The following is a 26,395-nucleotide window of genomic DNA, read 5'->3' on the forward strand; positions in this document are numbered from 1 at the left end:
CCCAGAGGCGTGTACAAACTGGAGTGCTTGTCTAATCCCTTGAGTTGGGTGGAGCACTCAGGGGGGAAAGGAAAGAGTTATAAACCCTCACCTGATCTCCAAGAAGCACTCCCAGAAAAGAGCCAGGAAGAGATAAGGTTAGTGGTGAATTTCTTAACACATTGTACTTGGATTTGGCTGGATACTTATATTTTGTGGCCAGATTTGTAGCTTACAGCAGCAATTGTTTTAACTTTGGCTAATTTAATGGCTATTATTTTAAACCTGCTTGTATCAAATAAAAGGAATGTATTTTTATGCAGAGTAGATATGTACACGAAAACAAGATAGCAAATATACCTTTAGACAAGGCCTTTTAAAGACTTCCATTGCCAGGGCACCTGGGTGGCTCAGTGGTCGAGCTTCTGCCTTTGGCTCAGGTTGTAATCCTGGGGTCTTGGGATGGAGTCCCACATCAGGCTCCCTGGAGGGAGCCTGCTTCTTCCTCTGCCTATGTCTCTGCCTCTCTCTGTGTGTCTCTCATGAGTAAATAAGCAAAATCTTTTAAAAAATAAAGACTTCCATTGCCTATGCATGGCATACATATTAGATGTTAAAATGTAGCCCCTCTGATGTTAAATGTAATTTTAAAGATATATGAGTCAAGTGGTGTTTCAGTTGATTGGTGGAAATAACCCACTTAGCAGAATTGAGCCATTACATTTTTTTCTCCTCAGGCAAATCTGATATATATATATTTTTTTTTCAAATCTGATATTTTTGTATGCAGTTGAAGAGAAGAACACAGGCCCCGCTCACTGTGTCATAGTTCCTAACACATAGACTAAATCTCCCTCTCTAGGTGCCTACTCAACATATGCCTGGAAGATATAATCCAAATAATCTGATACAGGGGACTTCCTCTGAGGTCCTGTTGAAAAATGAGTCTCTAGTCAAGCCTTGAAAACAATTTTTCTAGGACTTGTCCTGATCGTTAAAGAGCAGTGGGGCCAGTTGTGGTCCACTCTGTTCATTCTCCCAGCAGCCTCAGTCACCTGGGCAGATGAACGTCTCTTTCTTGGCTCAGGTATATTTTTTATCTGTCAGTTTATATGCCTGGGTGTATAAGTTGATCTCTTGTTAGTTGTTTTTTTTTTTTTTTTTTTAAGATTTTATTTATTCATGAGAGACACACAGAGAGAGGCAGAGACACAGGCAGAGAAGCAGGCTTCCAGCAGGGAGCCCCATACAAGACTTGATCCTAGGACCCGGGGATGACGACCTGAGCCAAAGGAAGATGCTCAACCACTTAGCTACCCAGGTGTCCTGGAGGCTTACCTTTAGATAACATGTCCAATTCAACTAATCAACATATCAAATCAACTAATTAAATATTTTGCTAATAGAACATGTTAGGAAAATAGAAGAGAATAATTCCTAGTCAATTACAAATGGACTGTAACTTTAAGGCTATACTTAGCCACACTTTGAAACTATACCGAAGGCCTTGGTTATGCTGTTAATGCTACTATTTTCCAATTTGAACATAGTCTTTGTCGAAAGACTAAATTGATGCTACACCTTTCCAATCTGGCAAATTTAAGTACTGTGGGGGAATACAGGGTTATCTGGGAGAGTTCTTTTGTTTTGCTTTCTTTTTTTTTTTTTTCTTTTTTTTTGTCTCAGTGACACATTTTGATCTGCTGGTTATAATGAAAATAGGTCATTCTAATCCACTGGAGAAGCCAAAGTAAATGCTACAGATATTTCTATTAATAATAGATTTAGAATTGACATCTTATATTTTGGCCCAAAGCATCTGTTAAAACTCCCAGCCTCTTAAATTAACCCCTTAAAATTTTCATTAGCCAGAAACTTCAATAAAAGCCTGCCTTTTGCCCAACTGTTCAAATAACTGATAAAAATGTGTGCTCTTTTGCCACAATTATCTAAAACAGCTGTTAACATTGTCAGTAGAATTTCACTCCGAAAAAGATTGACTGCTTTCCCAATGTATGTGTTCCTCAGTTAGGAGCACAGGGTGAAGAATGACAAGGAAAGAGAAATGACATCAGAAAGACTTAAAACTGGGAATAAATGAAAGAGGTTACCAAATTCTGCACCAACTTCCATTTTTATAGTTCGGGCACCTGACATTTCTTCCAGACCAGCCTCATGATTGGGAGGAAGCTACACACCTGCTACTTGGTTAAACTTGGGGATGAAAGAAGGCCTCACATCTCTTCAAAGGTGGCCAATGAAAATGGCTTAACATGGGAAATTCACTTATAATTACCTCCAGTTTCCTCTCTTCTTCTTCTATTCTTAGCCACACACAACTCCAGCACTTCACCATTTGCTCACCCCTCTTTTAAAACATCATTTTCTGTAATTTATGCCTGCATAACAGTCCCTGAGAAGAATGACCACACACTGAGCCCCAGATGCAGTTTTGTTGAGTTTTCACTCCAGACCTGGCTTCTCAAACTTCATTTTAATATACAAGTGAATCATCTGGGGCTCTTGTGAAAATGTAGACTCTGATTCCGTAGCTCTGACCCAGTGACTCAGAGTCTGCATTTCTAGTAAGTGAAGCTGATGCTGTTGGTCCAAAATCACACTTCTAGAGAATGCCTTCCTTTCCTTTCAGAAGCAAATTTCCCTTACAGTGAATGTTGCTGTGATCTGGAGATGTAGATGTGTTTGTGTGTGTGTGCGTGTCATCTTTTGAGTCCTTACTGTATTCAGTGATTTGCATCCATTATCTTATTTCCGCCTCATAACTACCCATGTGAATTAAGAACAATTAGTCTTATTGCACAAACGAGGAAACCGAGGCTCACAGAGTTTTAAAAACTTGCAGAAGTGAGAAGTAGAGTTAAAATTTCAACTTAGGTCTTTACTTTTATTGGCACCCAGGGCATAAGTCATATGAGTTCTGCCACATTTTCTTTTTTTTAAATATGTATTTTATTTATTTATTTTTATTTTTTTACTTTTTTAATTTATTTATGATAGTCACACACAGAGAGAGAGAGAGAGAGAGGCAGAGACACAGGCAGAGGGCGAAGCAGGCTCCATGCACCGGGAGCCCGACATGGGATTCGATCCCAGGTCTCCAGGATCGCACCCTGGGCCAAAGGCAGGCGCTAAACCGCTGCGCCACCCAGGGATCCCATTTATTTTATTTATTTAAGGTGAGGAGGAGCAGAGGGAGAGGAAGGGAATTGCCAAGTAGACTCCATGCTGAGCATGGAGCCCAACACGAGGCTCTATCTCACAACCCTGAGAGCACAATCTGATTCAAAACCAGAGTCGGAGGCTTAACTGACTGAGCAACCTAGGCACACCACGCCCCCATTTTGAATGTGGCTTTTTTTTTTTTTTTTTTTTTTTTTTTTTTACCAAGCCCCGCACGGGCCCCTGGAGCTCTGGGGGTGGGGGCAGTGCATCCCACAGCTCATCTCAGGTGAGGTGGCATATGGGGGAAGTTTGCAAGCCCCAAGAGGTGGCTTTCAATTCCTGATGTAATAAGCCCTGCGTGGGAAGCCTACTTGGTGAATCAGTTTTAATTCATGACAAACTTGTTGGGCAATATTAGCAGCACAAAAAAGAGACTTGAAGATTGGAGTGTGAATTTATGGTGAGCTCAACATCTCAGGTTCTGGATCTTCCAGCAGCTGTGTTCACAGTGTCTGCATTTTGGGTGACACCCAGAAAACATTCTCTTTTGCTCCCTTTATTTCTCAGAAAAGGAACAAATATGCCCATTGCACCTGTCCATTTCAGATTTGACAATGTCCTTTTTCTTTTTTAAACAATGAAAATAATTGGGTTTACTTTTTGAAGCACAAACTTGGTTTTCTATATCACCAAGCTGTGATTTATCCAACTCTTTGTTGAACTTCATTAGAGGTAAAAAAAAAAAAAAAAAAAAAAAAAAGAATTAAAAGACTTGATTTAGGTCTTTAACCTATAATGCCATGGGAGGGGCTGGAAGGAGCAGGGCTCAGACAAAACTTCTGTTTATATATGCTCATTCTGTATGGCTCTGTTCAATTCTTGTAATAACGTATTGTATTTCTTTCTAAACACAATTTCATTCTGACTTACAGCTTGGGAACCTGAATGTTTCCATCACAAGGTATGAGGTTTACAAGGTTTTTGATTGCAGGAACTATATCTTATTTATCTTTGTATGCCTGGAGTTCTTAACCTAGTACTGTATTCATAGCAGGAGCTCAATAAATGTTTGATGTTAAAGGAAAGAATGAAAGATGGAACATAGACATTTTAGCAAGTTTAGAAATTGATATCTCAGGCCCACTGAGGCAATAGCAGTATATTCTGTGTAACCACCATGTGTCTGGGATAGTGCTGGGTTGGTTCTCTAGGAGATGGAAGAAAGATGCCCTGACTCCTGCCTTCCAAGAGTTTGCCACCTTGTTAGTTTTGCAGGTCAGAATCCCAGGGGAGCAGTTGGTTCTTGGCTGGGGTGAGATTGTAAGTGGTATTGACCCTTTCTCTGTAATCAGCTCTTCCAGAAGAAATAGCTGCTCCTCGGAAGGGCATGGGGTAGGGACTGGAGTCTGGTGTAGCTCCTAACGATGTCCTGTTCAGTCTTCCTTTTTTTTTTTTTTTTTTTAAGATTTTATTTATTTGTTCATGAGAGACACAGGCAGAGGAAGAAGCAGGCTCGCTGCAAGGAGCCCAATGTGGGACTCAATCCCGGATCCCGGGATCATGCCCTGAACCAAAGGCAGACGCTCAACTGCTGAGCCACCCAAGCGTCCCTCCTGTTCAGTCTCCCATCATTCATCTAGGAGCCCACTTTAGGACACCACTGAGCTAAAGCGGAGAGATTGAGGAATGGTGAATGGTTGGCCAGAACCAGCTGTTTATGGGGGGCACAGACATTTATCCAGATTTTTATAGAAGAAGTGGTAACTGGTTATCATTCGAGTAGCTGGTTATTAATGACTAGGAAAATTTCTTTCTTATGGACTGGAGAGGGAAGGTTACAGGCCACAGTCCTATTTATCAGAGGTGGGGTCTCCTTTATTCTAACTTTAGGGCTCCCTTGAACATCGAGGAAGGTTTGGACGTGCTGCCAGGGAGAGGAATGATCCTATCCTTGTAATTCAACTCTGGATTCCAAAGATAGATCCTTCAATCTCCCACGTACCCTGAGGATATATGTAAGGGGCTGGCAGAAACGAAGTGGGAAATAGTGGTAGGCATCACATAAAGTCCCCCAGTACTCTTCCATATAGCAACAAACCATGAAAAAGCTCCAATGCTGCTCACAGTCACAAAATGAAGGCAAAAGTCACATCAGATTTGCTTTTAAAATATCCTGTATCACAATATTGAGTCAAATTTAAAAAGTCTTGGCTCCCTTTTACAAAATATCAGTAGCATTTGCAACACGTATCAATCTCAAATAAAACTAATAGACAAGCCAACCAGCCTAAGAAACTCTAAGAAAACATGAAATCTGTGTGTAAGTCATTTAAAGAAGCACAGGGGACTCTACTTGATATGGACCACATCCTGTGGTATGTACTTTACCCATTACTTTATTCATCCTTGGTCCTCACAATAGGCCTCTGCCTGAAGTCAGTAGGTATAACCACCATACCCATTCTAAGGATTAGAAGACTGAGGCTTACAGAGGTGGATAAAGGTTGTGCAACATTAGTGAGGACTCATGACTCAAAAGCCCAGAGCCCCTTGCCTTTGAAAGATGGGGACAGTAACACACAGTTATCATTTCTGTTTGAGGACTGGACATTTCTGTTTGGGTATCTGCCTGGCAGAGGGGCTGGAAATGAATGTGACCAGATCCACATCCATGCCCTCAGCTCTCTCAGGGTTCATTCTCTCAGCAAAGCCAGGATGGCTGTTAATCCACATTCTTGGTTATACACCTTAAGGAGCACAGCTTTCCTCTCTCCCCCCCTGACAGCACACCTCCCAGCAGAACACAGCACAATCCCTCCCTCATACTCAGACTCCTGTCTCCCTGATGTTGCCAGTTCCCGATTTTTTTATTCCAGCACCTCCAAGGGCTCGTATTTCTACATCCCTTTGAGTGTGGATTCTGCAATGCCAGCAAGAAGCTTACCCTCTCTTGACCATTTTTGGATGACATTTTGTGGGGCACCTGGATGGTTCAGTCGGTTAAGTATCTGCCTTCAGCTCAAGTCACGATCCTGGGGCCCTGGGATTGAGCCCCACATTGGGCCCCCTGCTCAGTGGGGAGTCTGCTTCTCCATCTCTCTCTGCCCTGCCCCCCACTCTTACTTTCTCACTCTCTCTCTCTCAAATAAGTAAAATCTTAAAAAGGGAGGAGTGGGGCTACATTTTGCTGCCTCTCCTTTCATCTGAGAGATTTCATTGGGTTTCTGGAACAAATATGATGTCTGGAGCCTCCACGTTATGACACTCAGTAGTGGCGTTAGGTATCTGTCTCTCGTGGGCAGTCTGGGGCTAGGATTTTTTAATGTCTTTTTAATCTCTATTTGAAATTTGGATTTCAAATAACTAAGAGAATAGTCAGAAGAAAGACCATTCAGCCTGCATTTTAAGTGACCATTCATTGCTTAGAAACAGCTTTCTGGAGGCTACCAGAGATGACCTTTTCTGGATCCATGGTCTAAATAAAAGGATAACTTTCAGCTTTGGCTAACTGGAGGAGCAGGATAGAATTACAATAAAAAGGGTGTTGGCAGCTGTTCCTATATTCCACCTTCTTTCACTGTAAGATTTATTTCAAACAGAATTTGGACTGGTTGAAGGTTTCAGGGACACAGAACAACAGGAATTAATCTGAGCCCCATCCAGATCCACAGCTTCATCCCTGTCTCTCAGAGCCGGTGGAGAGGGGTCAGCTTGGCTGGAACTCTGTGGAGCTCCTCAAGATGGAGTGGATATTTAATTTCACCAGTGTTGCTTTATTTTTGTCTGAAGGTAGCAGAATGAACAGAGACCTGGAAAGGGTTCTTAGAGTGAGGGCTTGAATTATTTGTCAATCACCCAGAGTTTGCTGCTGTTAAATATTTTGTAGTTGTCTGCCTTGCAGCCTTCCTGACACCTGGTCAGTCCCTGAAACATGGCCCATGAGGATGTGAGTTTCTCTAGCACTGGAACCCACCAGGCATGCGCATCCTGCTGTGCCTGTTGCATGTTAGGAACTGCTATGGCCTCCTCCTTCTGACTTTTAACAGCACTTACATTTGCTCCTTAACCATCATATGTGGGACCTTGTAGGAGACCAGAGAATTCAAGAATTTTTTTGTTGGGGAGAGGCTAACAAGAAGCCACCATTTCCCTTCTCCTTCTTGTCATACTTTCTCGTCACTGATTTTTATCGTAAGATTCATTCTAAGTGAATTACTAGATCCAAACAAATTTCTCTAATCAGGGAATGTGGGTGCCTTCTTAATCATTGTGTCTCCCAAGACAATAAAGTAGTGGGGTTTTAGGAAGCTCCTGAAACTCTCAACACTCAATAGCTAAAGAGGCAACTTAAAAGTAATGAATCTTGAAAACAACCCGACATAAATAGTACCTAGGGATGACAAGACCACAAGGAAGTAATTAATGTGGCTTTGGCAGCACATACACTAAAATTGGAACAATACAGAGATTAGCATGTCCCCATGCCATGATGACACACACATTTGTGAAGCATTCCATATTAAAAAAAGAAAGAGGAAAGGAATTCAACTTTTCCAAGAGTTAAACTATAAATCCAACATATAAGAAAATAGAGTGGTTGTGGGTAACATTGCTTCAAAACACCTGTAAGATTTTATGAACCTGAGTGAGTGACCTTGTTGTCATATGGTTATAGGTATTCCCAGTCAAATGTTTTATCATAAACCGAGCTACTGTTATGGTTTTTTAACTTCCTTATGAATTTTGTTAGCACAAGAAGCATCCTCAAGTAGAATCCCAGCTAGGACAGGTTACTTGGCAGTTTGGGGCTTAGTGGGCAAAGGACCATGTTGAGTGCTGTGTTGAGAAGCCGTGGGTCCCTATGAGATCCGTGTGTCACCCTGAGCTAAACAACCTCCCAGCCATAGCACCGTGTGCACTGACTGGACCAGGGACTTGGCTTTTTTTTTTTTTTTTTTTTTTGCTGTTTCCATGAAGCATGCATCGTTACCTATGGGGAGAGAGAGGGAAATGTGAGAAAAGCAGACCTAGCAGTCCTCTAAATTGGTATAGAGCTTAGTATTCTCAAAGCACGTTCAATAATCCTATGAGACCGGAAGGGGTCACTAACATAATGGTCACTGTGGCCCTTGCCATGGTGAGGCAGAAAGTGCTATCAGGTATGGTCACATAGTTCTATACTCTTTTAAAAGGGTGCAGGTCTGGACGCCTGGGCTCAGTGGTTGAGCATCTGCCTTTGGCTCAGAGTGTGATCCCGGGGTCCTGGGATAGAGTCCTGTATCAGGCTCCCTGCAAGGAGCCTGCTTCTCCCTCTGCCTGTGTCTCCGCTTCTCTCTCTCTTTCTCTCTGTGTCTCTCATGAATAAATAAAATCTTAAAAAAAAGATATAATATTAACAGCACTCCAGCCTCCTCCCCTGCACCCCTCTCCAATCACAACACTCGTTCTCCTCACTGGAGATAACCACCACCCTGATTCTGTGATCACTGTTTTCTTGCTTTTCTTATTTTTCTTATTTTGCCCTTCAGAAAACCCTGAGCCAGGAGTCATGGCAACCAAACCCAAGCTCTACTACTTTCGTGGCAGGGGCAGGATGGAGTCAATCCGCTGGCTCCTGGCTGCAGCTGGAGTGGAGGTTGGTTCCTGATTGGGAAAAGGAAGGAGGGTAATTTGGGTAGACCGAAGTGGTCCTCTTCCCCCTTCAAAATTTAGGATGGGGCTTTCAGGATAGACCACTCTTTCCCTTTCCATGTATCTTTCTTTGTAAGAGCTGAGGGAGAGAACATAGTCCTCTGTTTAAGCAAGGTTGGGAGGGTGGAAGCCTAGGGAGATGTTCTGGAAGCTTCATAGAGGCTTAAGAAGTCACGGTGACTCATAAGACAAAGGAGAGAGAGGAGACCCACAACTGGATCATTGTCTTTACTGGAACCAATTAACTGTGGTCTTTCCAGCTCTGTCCTGGCACCTCAGTCTTGTTCTATCCATGGCTGCCAGCTGGAACCTTACATCCAGCTGCAGTCTGGTCTCCTCTTGAGCTCTCCTTGGAAAGGTCTGCCCCACCAGGATCCTTCCTTAATTCTGAATTCCTTAACCACTGACTTTACCATAGATTTGCACGAGTGTTTTGGAATTGTTTGGTTTCAGGCAGGTGTGACTTCTTTTTCCCTATTTGTATGCCATCTGCTTTAAAACAAGACTCATGCATGACCTTCTTTGTTTTGTCCACCTTATCCTACCCCCATCTCAAAGTTTAGGGAACAAAAAAAGTCACTCTCACCCATAAAAGCTGTAGGGATTCCATCAATAAGTGATGGTGATACCACCTGGGTAATGATCTTTGGATCTCTTTCATTGAATGTATGAACATCAAAGAGAAATTTAATTTGACCTGATATGGAGGGAGAATGATACAGAAGAGAGAGAAGAGAGGAATGAGAGAAGGGAAATCATTGGGGGAAGTTGGTGAAAAGGACAAGAATTTGGAGAGAGAAAAAAAGAGCTAAGGTGAAGAAAAGGGAAAATATGAATGAGGCTGAGGATATCCTATAAATAGGCAAAACCCAAGAGGGGTGCCAGTCCCATGCCCATTTAAGCTAGTCTGCACACACACGGTGGAATGTTCAGCTGTGTGGAAATTGACAACTTTGTGGTTCCTTTTAAAATGTTTATTCTGAAAGACACCGGGCATTTTACACTGTGAATATTTCTCTCTCTCTCTCAGGACATTAAAGTTATAACAAAGTTTCTATCCTTTATCTAGTTTGAAGAAGAGTTTATTGAAACAGCAGAACAATATGAGAAGTTGCAGAAGGGTGAGCCTGGATTTATTCAATGTTTTCTTACTGGAAAAAAATAAATATTTGTTTCTGGAAATATTAATTTCAACATAGAACACAGGACTCTGGAGTAACAACTATTAGAAAAAGGACTGCTAACGCTGATTGAGTACTCACTGTGTCCCTGTCACAGGGCTAAATTTATCATCTGCATTGTATCCTTATCCGTAAAAGCTTATCAAGTAGACTCTGACTTTGACCTCAATTAGAGATGAAAGCATGGGTTTGACTCAGCTAATTGGTTCAATACTCATCATCCCGTTAAAGAATCCTTTAAGAATTGTTAAATAACGATCCAGTGGGTTGGAAGGGAGGGAGCAAAAAAGAAGTGCTCATGGCTCATATCTATTCTTTCTTAGTGGTTTCAACAGATTAAAAGACACTGTTTAATAGGTCACAATTGTAGAACCAAGACTATAGAAAAGATCAAAATTTGATTAAATTCGAAAAAGTCCTTCATCCTTACAATTCCCTAGAAAAGTTTCTCACGTTGAGAAAAGACTAGGGCAGCCCCAGTGGCTCAGCAGTTTAGCGCCTGCCTTCAGTCCAGGGCCTGATCCTGGAGACCGGGAATCGAGTCCCATGTCGGGCTCCCTGCATGGAGCCTGCTTCTCTCCCTCTGCCTGTGTCTCTGCCTCTCTCTCTCTCTCTCTCTCTCTCTATCTCTCATTAATAAATAAATTAAAAAATAAATAAATTAAAAAAAATAAAAATTAAAAAAAAAGAGAGAGAGAAAAGACTAGTACTTTCATAGTTCTAATAACCACAATGTTACTTTCCTTACCTAAGGAAACCTGGAAGCTCCCACCATTCCTGAGAAATAGCCATGAGACTGACATATATTATTTTTCGGAGAAACATTCAACTAGTAATCAGCAGACCTGCCATTTACAAACTGTATGACTTTGCAGAAGGCCTCTAAGTTCTCTGCATCCTATCTCCTTACCATAATATAAAAATAAATTCTGGGGATCCCTGGGTGGCTCAGTGGTTTAGTGCCTGCCTTTGGCCCAGGGCACCGTCCTGGAGTCCAGGGATCGAGTTCCACGTCAGGCTCCCGGCATGGAGCCTGCTTATCCCTCTGCCTGTGTCTCTGCCTCTCTCTCTCTCTATGTCTATCATAAATAAATAAAAAATCTTTAAAAAAAATAAATAAATTCTGTGGTCACAGATGCGGTATACCAGTAGATCTCACTGAATGAAGAAGGCCGGCTAGCCCCTTTCCCAATTCTTGTTTAGGAACTTTATCGCCTCAAATATTCCTGAAGCTCCTTTCTTCTTTATTTCTGCCCTACTCCACCCCAAACAAGGCCAGTCACTAACATGTGGTAGGGATTCAGTACATATGTATTGAATAAGTAAAAGAAATGGATCTCCAGAGACTCTTCCATGATCATTCTGGCAAGAAGTCCTCCCTAATAGCCTATGAAATCCTCCAGTCCTCCCTGAGTCTGTGATGCTGCTCTTGTGCTTGAGACACCCTCCTGAGCATTACTATTACTTGTGCATAGGAGTTAGAGAGGGACAGCAGAGACAGCTCTCGGCTAAGAGTTAGGAGGCCCACTTGGCTTAGCTGTCTCCTGACTGTAAGCTTGAGCAAGTCACATTTGCCCCCTTGGCCTTCACAGTGCCACAGTCTATAATATGAATGAGCTAAATGTTCTCAAAGATCTTTTCCTGTGCTCTTGATCTGAGAGTTTTAAAAATCCTTGTGCAAAAGGTCATCCGCTCCTAGAAGAAACTCTCCTACAGGCTTACCACAACGATGGAAGGAGAGTAATCTAACTTTGCTTTTCTCAATCCACAGATGGACGCCTGCTTTTTGGCCAAGTACCTATGGTTGAAATTGATGGAATGGTGCTCACGCAGACTAGAGCCATCCTCAGCTACCTTGCTGCCAAATATGACTTGTATGGGAAGGACCTGAAGGAGACAGTCAGGTAGCACAGTGTTTACATTGTTACTTGACTCTTATCCAAGCTCTATAGTCTCGCACCAGCTGAGACTCAGTTAACATAGAGCCTTTCAGCCTAGACTAGGGGGAGAAGGCAAGGGGGAACAAGGGGAGATGCTCTTGCTATACCCATATGCCTTGTGCATAGCTGGATATATACTCCCTTTTACTACTCATGGTGGTATGCATTCAACATTCTCCTCTTCTCTCCCACTCCTACCAAATATGGTCTCATAAAATGACCTGGTAAACTATTCTACGTGAAAGTGGAAATGACTGACTCAGCAAACAAACAATGAGCATTGTATCAATGATCTATTACCACAAATAATGCTGTGTAACATGTCACCTTGAAACACTGTGACTTAAATTAGCATTCATTTATTACTGCTCATCAATCTATGGGTCATGTGGGTGTTGGCATATCTCGGCCAGGCTTGACTCCTCTTTGCTGGACTCACTCATGTATTCTGTGGTCAATCAGTAGTCAGCCAGGAGGTTCTGGTTTTGGGTTTTAAGTATCAACCAGGGCAGGGGCGGGGGGCACATGGGGCATGTGTTTCTCATTGTCTCATGCCGAGCTTGTTCTTGGGGCAGCTAGGGAAGGTTCTAAGAGAGAGAGTAAAAGCACACAAGGCCTCTTAAAGTTCTAGGCTCAGAACTGGTCATCAGTTCCACCTCATTCTATTAGTGAAAGCAAGTCATGAGATCATTCCAGAAAACAGACCCCAGCTATTGATGGAAGGAGCTGTTGAGTTTTGTCACAATTACTGAAGGGTGAAGATGTATATTCACTGTTCTGCACAAATATACCACAAGCCTCTACCCTGTGCTGGGCACTATGGTAGGCCTGGCTGCAGATAGCTGGATTATTACTCCCAGGAATGGTTCAGTTTTACAGGAGATAAGCAAACTAAAGACAAAACAAAGACAGACTTACAACTATAAAAGTTTTATCTAGATTTGGGGTCAAAGGGCCATTTCCATGGTCCCTAAAATCTCATCACCATAAGCATGGACACTGAGATGGTCCATACATATAGATAGAAGACATGGTGGGAGAAAGGTCCAAATTCAACTGTTTAGGAGAGAGAGTATAGGGATCCTTGGGTAGCTCAGTGGTTCAGTGCCTGCCTTTGGCCCAGGGTGTGATCCTGGAGTCCCCAGATCGAGTCCGACGTCGGGCTCCCTGCATGGAGCCTGCTTCTCCCTCTGCCTGTGTCTCTGCCTCTCTCTTTCTCTGATGAATAAATTAATAAAATCTTAAAAAAAAAAAGAGAGAGAAAGAGTATAGCATAAGAATGAACAAAATTCATAACCAGAGGCATACCCCAACTTTTTCAACTCTCAAATGAACTGAGTCATCCTGACTTGCAGTCCCAGAAGTACATGGCAAGACAAGCAATTTCAAACAGTGTGTGAAAAGAATCCTTTTATAAGAATGTAAGCAGTACTGACATGCAAAAGCTGTTTCCCATTATTTGGATGAATGTGCTTATTTTTTTACGGTTAAAGGTGACTAGTTAGGTAACAATTTCACATGTAAAAAAAAAAAGATTTATAATTCCGATAGGACAATTGAGTAAATTGTGCTTTTATATATGTTAAAAAGACAAAGATGATCATTGAGCCAAATTTATTGGGCAACTAGCATACAGTGGAGGATACACAGGCAATCTTTTTTTTTTTTTTTTTTAAGATTTTATTTATTTATTCATGAGGGACACAGAGAGAGGCAGAGACACAGGCAGAGGGAGAAGCAGGCTCCAAGCAGGGCTCAACCACTGAGCCAGCGGGGTGCCCCAGTCGTTTTTAACCTTTGTGTTTGTCAACGAAAGGAAAATTTTAGAAAATGAAATCGAGGTATTTGTCTGACTTGACAAGGTTGCCACGTCAGGGGAAGACCTGCCACATGATGTATCTTCCCTCGGGAAGCACTAACGGTTTTGCACCTGCGGTGAACTTCATCCAGTCGGGTCTTTAAAACCACAATGATGTATTCACGGCAGACTTCAACTTGCAAGCACTTGCTAATTTTTTCACACATCCCTTGACCCAGCGCGCCTTTCCCGAGGTCCTAGTATCCCCGTGGGCCGGAACCCCACGGGAAGGGGTGTACAGGGTCATCCGCCCCATCCGCCCTTCACCGTCGCGGCGGCGAGGCGGCGAGGCTGCGAGGCTGCGAGGCGGGGACCCCCCGGGGACCCCCCACCCCCCCCGCCCCCCGAGGTCAGAGGCGTCCGTGGGACGCGAGTCACGCGCCGGTTTTGTCAGGATCAACATGTACGCGGACGGCACCCTGGACCTCATGCTGATGATCGCGCTGGCTGCGTTCAAACCCCCGGCAGAAAAAGAGGAGAGTCTTGCATTAATCGTGCAGAAGGCCCAAACTCGTTACTTCCCGGTCTTCGAGAAGGTAGGCTGCGGGGTCGCAGCTCGGGTCGCCGCGGGCCCCAGCCGGGCCGGGCGGGGGGGCGGGGACATTCGGGTGCTCTCGCGAGAGGCGGGCCCGGTGGGCGGGTCCGGGGGGGCGGCCGCTGCGCGCGCAGACCCTGAGAGCGATGGGGGCGCGCGCGGGGGGCGGGGCGAGGCTGACGTCATCGAGCGACCCGCCCCACCGCAGGGAGGGAGGAGAACCGGCCGCGGCGCTTGGCGGGTCGCAGGGTCCGGGCCTGGCGTCCTGTTGCTGAGACGGCTGCTCCGGGAGGGGGCCGCTGCGGCGGACCTGAGCTGGGGCGAGAGCCCCGAAACGGATGCCGTAACGCAGTTACGCGGAGCCTGTACCAAAACAGAAGGGAGTTAACCCAAAGCGCCGAAAGCATACATTGTTCAGAAACATTTCTGTTCCGATTTAAAAAATAAGCCAACGGCAGCCCCGGGCATCCCCGCCTTACCTTCACATCGTACGTACCATGGGTATTTCTTTGCCTTTAATACTGGAGGCCCAATCCCGCCTGGATCAAAAAAACAAGGTCTTTCAAATTTACGACTTTTCCGAAGTCGTGTTGGCTGAGTGCTAAGTACGAATGTCCTCGAAATACACCTGGTAAGGGCAGCGCGGGGCCTGGTGCGAGAGACTTGTTAGCAGAGGGCTCCGGGGTAAAGGTGGGCCGTGGAAGAATTCTCTGGGATTTCTGCTCAGCCTTAGCCTGGGGAAGCGAGGATTTACTACGGATCAGGCTAAGGTGAAGCTTTGCCAGTACCCCGCGGTATCAGACAGTCCGGTTCTTCTTCATTAGGGAGCAATGCAGAGTGTCGTTGAAATGCCTTCCATTTAAAGAACTGGTAGGCCTGCAGCCCGGGGCCTGACCCTGGAGACCGGGGATGGAGGCCCACGTCGGGCTCCCTGCGAGGAGCCTGCTTCTCCCTCTGCCTGTGTCTCTGCCTCTCTCTCTCTCTCTGTATCTCTCATCAATAAATAAATAAAATCTTTAAAACAACAAACAAACAAATGAATAAAATAAAAAGCTGGTAGGATTATTTGAGTTCTAATGTTAAATGAGCTTTATCATCCTGCCTCCTACCTGCGGTACAGTAGCCTCATTCTAACCAATCATGACCTTTGTGTCTCCTGGGCTGGTGGGTACAGTTTTACTTAACCAGCTTTAGGCTTTTAAGAGAGGGCTCTGTTCCAGCGCTTCACTACCCAAAATGTCTTGATAATCACTGACAGATTTCCAACAAGGTTGTGCCAATTTACAGCAATATCTAAGAGTGTTTAAGAAGAGTTGGTTGCATCTGATCCTTTCCAGCGGTCTTGGAGATTATTAAGAAAAGGATTTCTTTAGTGAACTTGATCTGTACAGAAGACTCCCTGCTTTTATAAGTGCTAAGCCAGGCAAAATAGTCTTTACTTTTATTTGATATTCTTTGTTATTTCTCTTTCTGTAGATTTTGAAAGACCACGGACAGGATTTTCTCGTTGGCAACAAGTTCAGTTGGGCAGACATACAACTGTTGGAAGCGATTTTAATGGTGGAAGAACTCAACGCTTCTGTTCTTTCCGACTTCCGTCTGCTACAGGTAGGGTGTTAAAAGCCACACAAAGCCCAAGAAAAAGTGAACAGAAACAAAGAGTAAAACAAAATGCATTTCCAGGTCAATTTCAAAAGAAGATTTTTAAAAATCATTATTTAATTTATTTTGGTAATTTTTTCCTACTTGCACTACAGGATAATTAGGAAATAAACCCTAATGATGGGAGAAACCCTTAAAATTACTGGTTTATATGTTTTGTAGGGACGTACCATAGTTTATATAACCAGTTTTCTTTTCTTGGAAACATAGGATATTCCCAGTTTTTCGGTGTGCCAACATTTTTAACATTATTTCTTTGCTCACCCTTTTAATAAATTCCTAGAACAGGAATAATCTCTTATGATGGGTTATTTTGGTTTCTAGCATAAATATTTAATGCCTTCTTTTTTTTAAAAAAAAGCATTTTTTTTTGAGCATTTTTTTCCTGATGGAGTGATGACGCTGGCAAATCTGTCTTGTCGTTTCCCTTCAGAGCGCCTGCCAGACAACTCTGCCCCACTTTAGTGTACCTGATGCCAGGGACACCCCACAATGCCCCTCCATTGCTCAGAGCTTCTGCTTAGGTATCACTGCTTGCTTATCCCTTGCTGCTCAGCCCATCCTTAGACCTCTCTTTCTGGATCCTGCCACTGCAAGACTGGAGCTGGCCTCTGTTCCATTTCCTTAGAAACATTTTATCAAAGAGGTGACCATAGGTTTTGTAGTTTAAGAACAGTATTTTTTCTTACTACAAAAGAAATGAAAGTTCAGGTCTTTACATTAGGCATTTGTATGAAATAAAAAAAGAAAAGACCTAACCAGCCAGATGCCACCACATTAGACTCTCTGATCTATTATTTTACATTTTTCCCCTGAAATAAGATCATACTAAATATTTCGTGGCTTGCTTTTAACATTTAAAAAATTATCGTGAATGTTTTGATATGTCAACAAATATTCCTCTGCAATATCATTTTATTTTATTTTCATTAGATAATAGTCACATCTTTTTGAATAATTATAACTATATAAAAAGGGCATAAATTGAGAAAGCTCATTGCCACCACTAACCTCCCATCTTCCTGCCCCTATAATCACTTTTATTGGTTTCCTGTGTACCCTTCCAGTGTTCCTATTTTTTTTTTTTTTAATTTTTATTTATTTATGATAGTCACAGAGAGAGAGAGAGAGGCAGAGACACAGGCGGAGGGAGAAGCAGGCTCCATGCACCGGGAGCCTGACGTGGGATTCAATCCCGGGTCTCCAGGATCGCGCCCTGGGCCAAAGGCAGGCGCCAAACCGCTGCGCCACCCAGGGATCCCCAGTGTTCCTATTTTTGTAGATACAAACAAATATGAATATCTCTTTTTCTCTCTTCTTCACCCCTGGCTGGCTGGCTTTCTTACTTACTTTCTTTCCTTTTCTCTTTCTTTTTTTTTTTAAGATTTTATTTATTTATCCATGAGAGACACACAGAGAGGCAGAGACATAGGCACAGGGAGAAGCAGGCTCCCTGTGGGGAGCCTGATGCAGGACTCATCCCAGAATCCCAGGACCATGACCTGAGCCAAAGGCAGATGCTCAACCACTGAGCCACCCAGGTGCCCCATCACCCCTGGTTTTCTTACACAAAACAGCAAATATATTCTGTTCTGCTTGGGGCGGGCGGGTTGACTTTCTTTCTTTCTTTCTTTCTTTCTTTCTTTCTTTCTTTCTTTCTTTCTTTCTTTCTTTCTTTCTTTCTTTCTTTCTTTCTTTCAGCTAATCCTTGTATTCTAGAGTTATTTCCCTGTTAATACAGAGAACTTCCTCTTTCTTTTTATATATATCATTTTAAATTACTGGCTTATATATCTTGTAGGGGCATACCATAGTTTGTATAACCAGTGTTCTTTCTTGGAAACATAGATTATTTCCAATTTTTCACTGTGCCAACATTTTTAATATTATTTCTTTGCTCATCCTTTTAATAAATTCCTAGAACAGGAATCAGTAGGTCAAAGAATATGAATTTTTTAGAGTTTTTATTATGTGCCACCTACTTGTGACAATTATTTTTAAATAAGATTATTTAATTCACACTAAGCACACCAGCCATTGTATTACCTTCCCGGGAACATCCAGCAAACTGGTGTTGAGGGATTAACTCAGATTCAACTGGGCTCTGTAAGCTGACAGTCTAAATACCATCCTCCCATGACAAAGTTCTGTTATAGGCCGTGACTGTCATTGAGGCTCTAATGTTCTGGTTCTCCTCTCAGGCATTTAAAACAAGAATCAGTAACATCCCTACAATTAAGAAGTTCCTGCAGCCTGGGAGTCAGAGGCAGCCACCCCCGGATAGCCACTATGTGGAAGTAGTCAGGAGCATCCTGCATTTCTGATGGCAGCAGGTCTTACCATGGCAAACAGCAATGATCCAGTCACAGCATCAGTATGGGCTGCCAATTGAAGAAAACTGTAGATTCTAGAAGTAAAGTGTCTAAAAAGAACAAAACCATACTGTCATGAACAGCAAACACCAATTAAATGCAATACAAAACCATTGTGATATGTGGAATTTTTTTAAGCTTGTCAATTGTGGATGATGGTTACAACTTGATGAAATCAGTGTTCTCTGTAAATAAATCAGGAGGCTGCTGTATTTAGGGCAGTGGCCCACTTAAGGCACTATTCTTTCTGTTTGTACCAAGATCAGGATCACTGTTGGAAGAATGAACAGAGATTGGGACGTGGGATCTCCCCAACACCCACACTAATGCTGAGCTGGGATAGGAAAGAAAAATGACAAATGACAAATCAGGAGTAAGATGATGGCTGATGCCAGTAAATCCTGAGAGAAAGGATGGAGAAACAGAATGTCCAGGGAACATTATTCTGAGACCCTAAAAAAAAACTTGGACAATTAGACAACTCACAGAGCTACCTGAGACTGGGTTTTGTTTTGCTGAAACAAGTAACACTGAGATTAAGATATAATCAATATTTATACAAATTGACCCAACAATTCCCTCTCTTTTAAGGGTAACTACTGTGTTCCCAAATTGGGTAATTTGGAACTCAGCCCCACATCTGGGACCCAATGTGGTGGGAGATAGAACAGCTGCTCAGGGTGATCTTACAGGCACAGCTATGATTTCCAGTGGGTGGTCTGTGCTCTGGAGCAGGGCTCCTGCCAATGCTTTGAGGTACATGACTCTACCAGCTTTCAACTGTTGCTAGGCCATCCTGCCCAGGCCACACACTTGATCAGCTTCTCAGTGAGTACCCACCTATACATGTCCGTACTTGTGAAATAACCTAATGGCTCACCAGACTTCATACCGTTTCTTCAGGGCCACCGCAGGGCATGACCATTCCTACACTGTACACCGTCCCATACATTTTTCCTCCTCACCTCAGATGACAGACTGACCGCCTTATGACCACCTGGGCCATACAGTGTCCCCCAGCCCAGACTGTGTAGAGCCTGAGCTCTAGCTCCCAGCGTGGTCACATCCCAGGGGTTCTCATTTAGCTAATCGCCCCATCTCATGTCCCACTCTGGCAAGGCTATCGCCAACTACTAGATGATGCATAGACAAAGGAGGAGAAAAGTCTTCTCACGGGAAAACTCTGCCCCTTTCTCTGTGAGATAAATTTTTCTTCTGACATCCACCAAAGCTAAAAATCTGACCTGACAGAAATTATGTGAGAAAAGGAAAAGAACTTATTTTTTCATGGTTCATAATTGTAAGCCAGTCTCTTTTTGTTACAATCACATGGTCTTGGCAAATAATGAAAATACTTTAGAAGGCTTGCACAATGAAAAATAAAATCCTCCCCTCCCTGGATTGTTGTTAAAAACACGCATTTCCTGGGTCCTCACACCTTGCCCTGGTGCCTCCCTTGAGAAGCCAAACACTGCGAGGTTGAGTTCCCAAAGCTCTAAGCCTGTTCCGCCTAAGGTTCTTCTTCCTGGGTTTAGAAAACAAGCCCTAGGTCTGACCCCAGCCTGGCACATTCTCCAAGCACACCCTAAAAACACCTGACAGAGGCACAGACACTGTGCCAGAGCGTGTTTCATCACCCAATAACCCCATTCGTACAACTTGCTGCCTTTCTTGTAATAGTTTTTACCTCTTCATTCTTCTCGATAGGGTTCTCTTTGGGCCCACTGCCTAGCTACCCAAACTGGTAGAGGTAACTCTGGTGCCCATGGAACTGAACCTCAGAGAGCCCAATAGCGCCCAGCAACATTCAAGGCCCTACTTCTCTCCCATCATCAGACAGTCGTAGCTTTGGACAGAAAAAGATGGGCAAGTGAAGACAGTCAGCTCAGTATACTCATAGAAGGAGTGTGTGTGTGTGTGGCGGGCAGCTTAGAGGTCTTTGGTCCTCTCTTCCAGAAGATACTGGGGTGGGTGGAGCTCCTATTGCCAACTTTGTTCTCCCATTTCAAGCATTTAGCTCTCTAGAAGGTGAGAATTTCTTTTCTTGGCGACGATGAATCTCCCCTGTTTCAGTTAAAGCCTATTTGTTTTGTTTGTTTAAACCTCAGCATACAAAGGATGAAAACAGCGCGCAATGACCCCATCCTGACCCTTCCTAACTCAATGTTGATAATTTGGAGTCCAGCTTGGATTTTATTTTATTTTTTATTTTTTATTTTATTTTTCAGCTTGGATTTTAAAACGTGGGATTACTATGAGAGTTCCTCTACCCAGGGCTAGAGGAAAAAACTCAAGACAAAGTCAGAGATGGTTGCTTTCCCCCATTCCCCAGTGGACTGCTGGCCCTGAACAAAATTGGGAGAAGGAGGTTTGTTTTTGGTTTTGGTTTTTTATTTGGGGCATGGGGTGTTGGCTGTTGCTTTTACATAAAGAAGGTTTATTAGCTCATATGTTTGAAAGAACAAATATGAATCCAGGGACTTTCAGACAATCCGGATTGCCCAGATTTCATTCTATGTTGGCCTCAGGTTCTTTCAAGGCTTATGATTGGCTCATCCTCATCTCAGATGGCCCAGGGGCTGACAATGAGGTGATGTTGCAGCCACAGTTTGACTACTGGGAAGAGGCAAAAGAGGTTCCCTAAAGGAGTGGACTGGTATTGCCAGGAGGAGAGAATAGACATGCAGGCCAGACACACCCACAAAGATTTACTATCTCACCAGTTTATAGTTAGGGAAAGTGAGGTTCAGCCAGTCTGTTACTCCATATGCCAAGCTCCCACAATGCTGTGCTGTAGCAGGAATGACAATTCGGCTTTAGGGATGGGAAAAACTAGACACACAGAGATGAGGCAAATTTGTGTAAGATCACAAGCTAGTAAGTGGCTGACCTGAACCCAGACACAGCAGTCAGGATCCATGGTCTTTTCAATAGATTTGGCAGTAGTAGCCTGGTGTTCAGCTTGTGAGACTGAAGATAGCCAGGAGATAGTCTTCCTGGTTGCTTAAGAAATAGCAGATTTGGATTTGGTGTTTCCAGGCCTTGCCCTCCACAGCCATTACCATGTTGAGTCAGCATATTGTGCTTTCTGGTTTTTGTTTTTTTCCCCATGACACTTTTCATCCAGTGCCATTGGATCCTCCCCCAAACTTTGCAAGTATAGGACTTCTTTTTTTTTTCAGATTATAACACTATTGGAATTTGATGCTTTTTTTTTTTTTTAAGATAAAACTTTTTAACTGAGTGAACAGTAAAGGGGCTAAATCTAATGTTTACAGCTCAGTGTTTTTTGTTTTTGTTCTTACAAATGTCACATTTCTTTTTAAAAAAAAATTTAATTAATTTATTTATTTGAGAGAGAGAGAGCAAGAGAAAGCAAGCTGGGGAAGTGGGGGGAAGAGGGAGAGAGACAAGCAAACTCCTGGCTGAGTGCAAAGCCTGAGATCACTACCTGAGTGGAAATCCAGAGTTGGCCACTTAAACAACTGAGCCACCCTGGCACTCCACATTCTTATTTTTGATAGAAAACACTACTGAGGATAACATACATAAAATGTTCAATGAGTTTAAGTAAGTGTGCATAGTTGTGCAAGTATCACCTTACTGTAGTTTTAGAATATGTTCCCATTCCACAAAAACTTCTTTGTCCCAGTCAAAGGCTGCTCCCACCCCAGCCCCAGGCCATCTCTGATGTGCTATCACAGCCCATTCACTTCTCCAAGATAAAACTGGCATAAACCCACAATGCCAAGGTAATACTCCTGGGTGATCTTCCCGTGGCTTTCTCTTCCTGCAGGAAGGTCCAGCAAGACTTGCTCTTGTAGGTGAGAAGCTGTCCTACCTGAGCCAGTAGCTCCTTCTCTCAACAGTGAATGAAATAAGGTATTACAGACTCTGCTAGGCATAGAGAATGTCAAGATCCTGTGAGGAAATCTCAGAAACTCCTAAGTCAGTTAAGGATGTTGAGGTATAACCTCAAGGAAATAGGATTTAATGCAAAAATGAGCTAGAATTCATATAGCAGTTTTATAAGGCAGCATGCAAAGGAAAGGAATTTGCAGACCGTTCTAGTACTTGAACGTGAATATTCCGGGCCTCCTGACAGAGTTGTGTGTCCTGGATGGGTTGTAGAAACCAGGAGTTAATTAGCTCAGCCCTTGGGGCAGCTAGAGGGGTGGTTTACCTCTGGAGCTAACAAATACTATCATTTCTTCTCTCTACTAGTTTGTGAAAAACTGGCTGGGAAATTGCCAAAGGGAGTGCTGATGGTAGACTGAATTCATAGCTTCATGAGTTGAGTCAGCTCTGAATATTACCCCTCCATGTTAATTATGGCTTTGCTAACAGACTTTTTTTGTTTTTGACCTCCAGGGTTGTGGGTGTGTTGGCCAGCTATCAGAAACATTCTGATAATCCAGGTAGTTATTTTCTTCTTGAAAGTAACTAGGTATCTCTGGTTTGTATATATGTCTCTTTGTGTGTGTGTGTGTGTGTGTTTTTAAGATTAATTTATTTATTTGAGAGAGAGCGAGTGTGCGCGTGAGCATGAGGGAGGGAGAGGCAGGGAGAGAGAATCTCAAAGCAGACTCTGCGCTGAGCATGGAGCCTAATGTGGGGCTGGATCTCACGACCCTGACATCATGACCTGAGCCAAAAGCAAGAATCCAGTGCTTAACCAACTGTGCCACCCAGGTGCTCCTCCCCTTTTTGTTTTATTGTGGTAAAATATGCATAACATAAAATTTACCATTGTAACCATTTTAAATGTACAATTCAGCTGCCCTAGGTGTGTTCACATTGTTGTGTGACCCTCACCATTCTCCATCTGTAGAAATTTTTCATCATCGCAAACTGAAACTGTGTACCCATTAAATAATAGTTTCCTATTCCCCTCCCCCAGCCCCTGGTAAACACTGTTATATTTTATGTCTCTGTGAATTTGTCACCGTAGGTACCTCATATAAGTGGAATCATACAATATTTGTTCTTTTGCGTTTGGTTTCAAAGGCCACCCATGTTATAGTGTGTGGCAGCATTTCCTTCTTTTTCAGGCTGTCTCGTGTATTTTTCACGAAAGGAAGTTTTCTCCTGTTATGTTACCTGTGGAGGCACTTCATACAACTGTGTCTTAGGACCTGCAGAGCTGACACACAGGCCCTGGGCTGACGACCCTACCGCTGCCATCTTTATCTGAGAAGCCAGCTGGGATCCTGTTCTCTCTGGCTTCTCTGATCACAGCACTCTTCCCCTCCACAGTAAGTTCTCAGATTTATGAAACCTCTCTCTGCACAATTTGTACATTCAGCCTCATATTTAATTATAAAAACCTTTGTCCCTTCTCAGAGGAATTTCAGGTATCAGGACATAGATATGGATATCTATAATATGGATATAATATGGATACCTATAAGGATCAGTTTCCTGTTGAAACTACACGACATACAGATTTCTTTTCTTTTTTTAAAGATTTTATTTATTTATTCATGAGAGACACAGAGAGAGAGAGAGAGAGGGAGAGAGAGAGAGAGAGGCAGAGGCACAGGCAGAGGGAGAAGCAGGCCCCATGCAGGGAGCCCAACGTGGGACTCCATCCCGGGTCTCCAGGACCAGGCCCTTGGCTGAAGGTGGCGCTAAACCGCTGGGCCACCCAGGGATCCCCGACATACAGATTTCTTCAGACAAATGTCGTGAGTGAAAAGTAATCTTTATTAGGAATTTTCTTTGGACCAGGCTCTCTTCCTGGTGTTCTACATCCACTATATGATTTAATCCTTTTGACAACATTCCAAGAGCCATATGATCATTTGAGATTATACAGAGGAAATTGAGGCCCTGAGAACCCTGAGGACGAAGGTTCCCAGAGACAGGACCAGGATGAGGGTGAAAAGCCAGGGCTACTCATGCCAGGCCCAAGATGCCTTCCTTTTCCAGAGTCAAGAGCAAGTAATTGTAAAATACAAGGCTTTAAACAGATCCAGACACTGGTCGGGGAGAGATTATTCCATCTTGTTTCCCAGGATGGCCTCTGGTAGTGTTAAAGATTTCAGTCCTGTGGGTATGTCCAGGGACATCCTTGCTCAACCCAGCCTTCAGGTAAGACTGTTCTAACAGGCCAGGTGTGCCAGGCCAGTGGCCCCAGAAGGAGCCAGAGAGGCAATTCTCTTTTGCTTTCCTGGTAGTGCGGTGGATAACTATGGGCATCCTGGTTGGTAAGTCTATGTGGCCCCATTCTCCCTGCTGGCATCCTCTAAGACCTGCCTGCGAGACTGAGGTTGGCTTCTAACCATGTGAGATAGGAACCAGTCTAAGAGGCTATTGACTTAACCTCTCTCTTCCCTACTTTCTTATCATTCCTCAGTGCTCTAATTTATTACTTTTTGAAAAAATGTTATTTATTTATTTGAGAGAGAGTGAGTGAGTGAGCATGAGTGAGGAGAGGGGAAGAGAGAGGGAGAAGCAGGCTTCCCATTGAGCAAGGAGCCTGACTTGGAACTCCATTCCAGGACCCCAGGATCATCATGACCTGAGCTGAAGGCGGTGCTCAACTGACTGAGCCACCCCAGCACCCCTCCTTGGTGCCTTTAAATTCTCTCTCCCTAGCCTCTTCTATTTATAATGATGCAAAAATCACAATGGCTATTGTCTTTGAGTGCCTTCCTTGTGTCTAGCTTTGTGCTAGGCAGGTTTTACCTATGACTTCTCCTTCACGAATCATCCTTATGAGGTAGGTCTCAAAGTAGTTAATGGAATAAGTTAAGTGGTTGAAAGAGAGTTTCCTCTGCCCTGCCAGCAATGCCTGTTGTCAATCTCACTAGCAGGGGAGGGGCAGAGTGGGAAGGACCTGCATTATTATTAGACCGTGCATACCAAGGACACCAGTACAGGGGAGTGGAGGGTGTGGAGAACTCTCAAGTTCTGCTTTAAGCTGGATCACCTCTTTACAGGACTGGAATGTACACCTTGAAGTAGCCAAATATTTCCCAATAGTCTGGAAGCCTCTGTTGTCCCTTGACAATTGCAAAAGAATTCAATAATCAAGTTAACACGATTGTTTCTCCCTTCTCGGCTTTGTGGCTGAATTAAAAACTATAATTCAGTTGCATTTATTATTCCCAGAAGGCATCAAAGAGAACTGCTTCATGTAGTGATAAAGCATCCAGTCAAGTGTAAAACAAGCAGACAAAGGAGTCATGGGATTGGAAGAGATGCCGGAGTCAACTGAATCGGGTGATACCTCCAGAGACACGTCCACTGAATGGGCGGGGCAGCCCCAGTCTCTTCTAGGGAATGGAATTGCAAAGCCTTTTTCTTGGGTAAGATTATACCCTATCTGAACAATTTCCAAAATCAAATTTTGTGTTTAATCAGGGCATCCGCATCAACAAAAGCAAAAAGATTTGAAGTGTATAAATCCATACTCTAGAGATAGAAATTTATTCTCACAAATGAAATGAATTCAAGAAAAATTAAAAACCAGCTGCTTTCTGCCTGTTACTTCAACGTGTGTGTGTGTGTGTGTGTGTGTGTGTGTGTGTGTGTGTGAATCCAGTGACAGATTTAGGCACAATGCCTGGCACAGAGCAGACCCTAGATACATAGTAGTTTTTCTCTTTCTTTCCAAACCTAGAGAGGAGAAGTAGAGATTTTTGCTGATGACCCTGAAGCCAGTATCTGCCTTCAAGTTTGTCAATTATGAGGTGCTAGGCCTTGAAATCCAGAACAGTTTCATTCTGTGGCATCTGCATTGTTGATTATGGGCAGGCAAGCCTCTCTGCTCCCAGATGCTGGCTCAGGCCCAGTGCAGCTGGCTTCTTATCGGCCTCTCTGGTTCTGGCCCCACAATTCAGTCCTGTTCCCTGTAATTCAAAAACAACCAGGCTTTGAAAAGTGCGATCGTGGGGAAGGGGTTCCTTTGATCTGGAGATAGAAAGATGAGATAAGATCCTCCTCATCCTTGAGCACAAATGTCTGCAGGAAAATAAATGTTCTGAGGC

The 26,395-nt window shown here is 43.4% G+C and overlaps 1 protein-coding gene and 1 pseudogene across 4 annotated transcripts; both read left to right on the forward strand.

Annotated features, from left to right (window-relative positions):
- LOC121493092 (glutathione S-transferase A4-like) lies at positions 1–25,874 on the forward strand. Of its 4 annotated transcripts, XR_005988378.1 has the most exons (11): positions 56–137; positions 4,095–4,123; positions 8,691–8,797; positions 9,923–9,974; positions 11,806–11,938; positions 14,227–14,368; positions 15,844–15,975; positions 20,630–20,769; positions 22,773–22,819; positions 23,453–23,656; positions 25,518–25,874. XR_005988378.1 is itself a non-coding variant. In XM_041758686.1 (7 exons), exons 2-7 carry the CDS (start codon positions 8,711–8,713, stop codon positions 18,351–18,353), a joined length of 669 nt encoding a protein of 222 aa, XP_041614620.1. In that variant the 5' UTR covers positions 1–137; positions 8,691–8,710; the 3' UTR covers positions 18,354–18,514. The 4 variants fall into 4 exon arrangements, 3 of the variants coding, with proteins under 3 accessions (XP_041614620.1, XP_041614610.1, XP_041614631.1); XM_041758686.1 differs by lacking the exons at positions 4,095–4,123; positions 20,630–20,769; positions 22,773–22,819; positions 23,453–23,656; positions 25,518–25,874 and adding an exon at positions 18,231–18,514 and having other exon boundaries at positions 1–137; XM_041758676.1 differs by lacking the exons at positions 56–137; positions 20,630–20,769; positions 22,773–22,819; positions 23,453–23,656; positions 25,518–25,874 and adding an exon at positions 18,231–18,514.
- On the forward strand, positions 7,587–7,686 carry LOC121475083 (annotated as a pseudogene).
- Positions 25,875–26,395: the final 521 nt, after the last annotated feature.

The sequence above is a fragment of the Vulpes lagopus genome, chromosome 1 (assembly GCF_018345385.1).
Source record: "Vulpes lagopus strain Blue_001 chromosome 1, ASM1834538v1, whole genome shotgun sequence".
Classification (NCBI taxonomy): Eukaryota; Metazoa; Chordata; class Mammalia; order Carnivora; family Canidae; genus Vulpes; species Vulpes lagopus.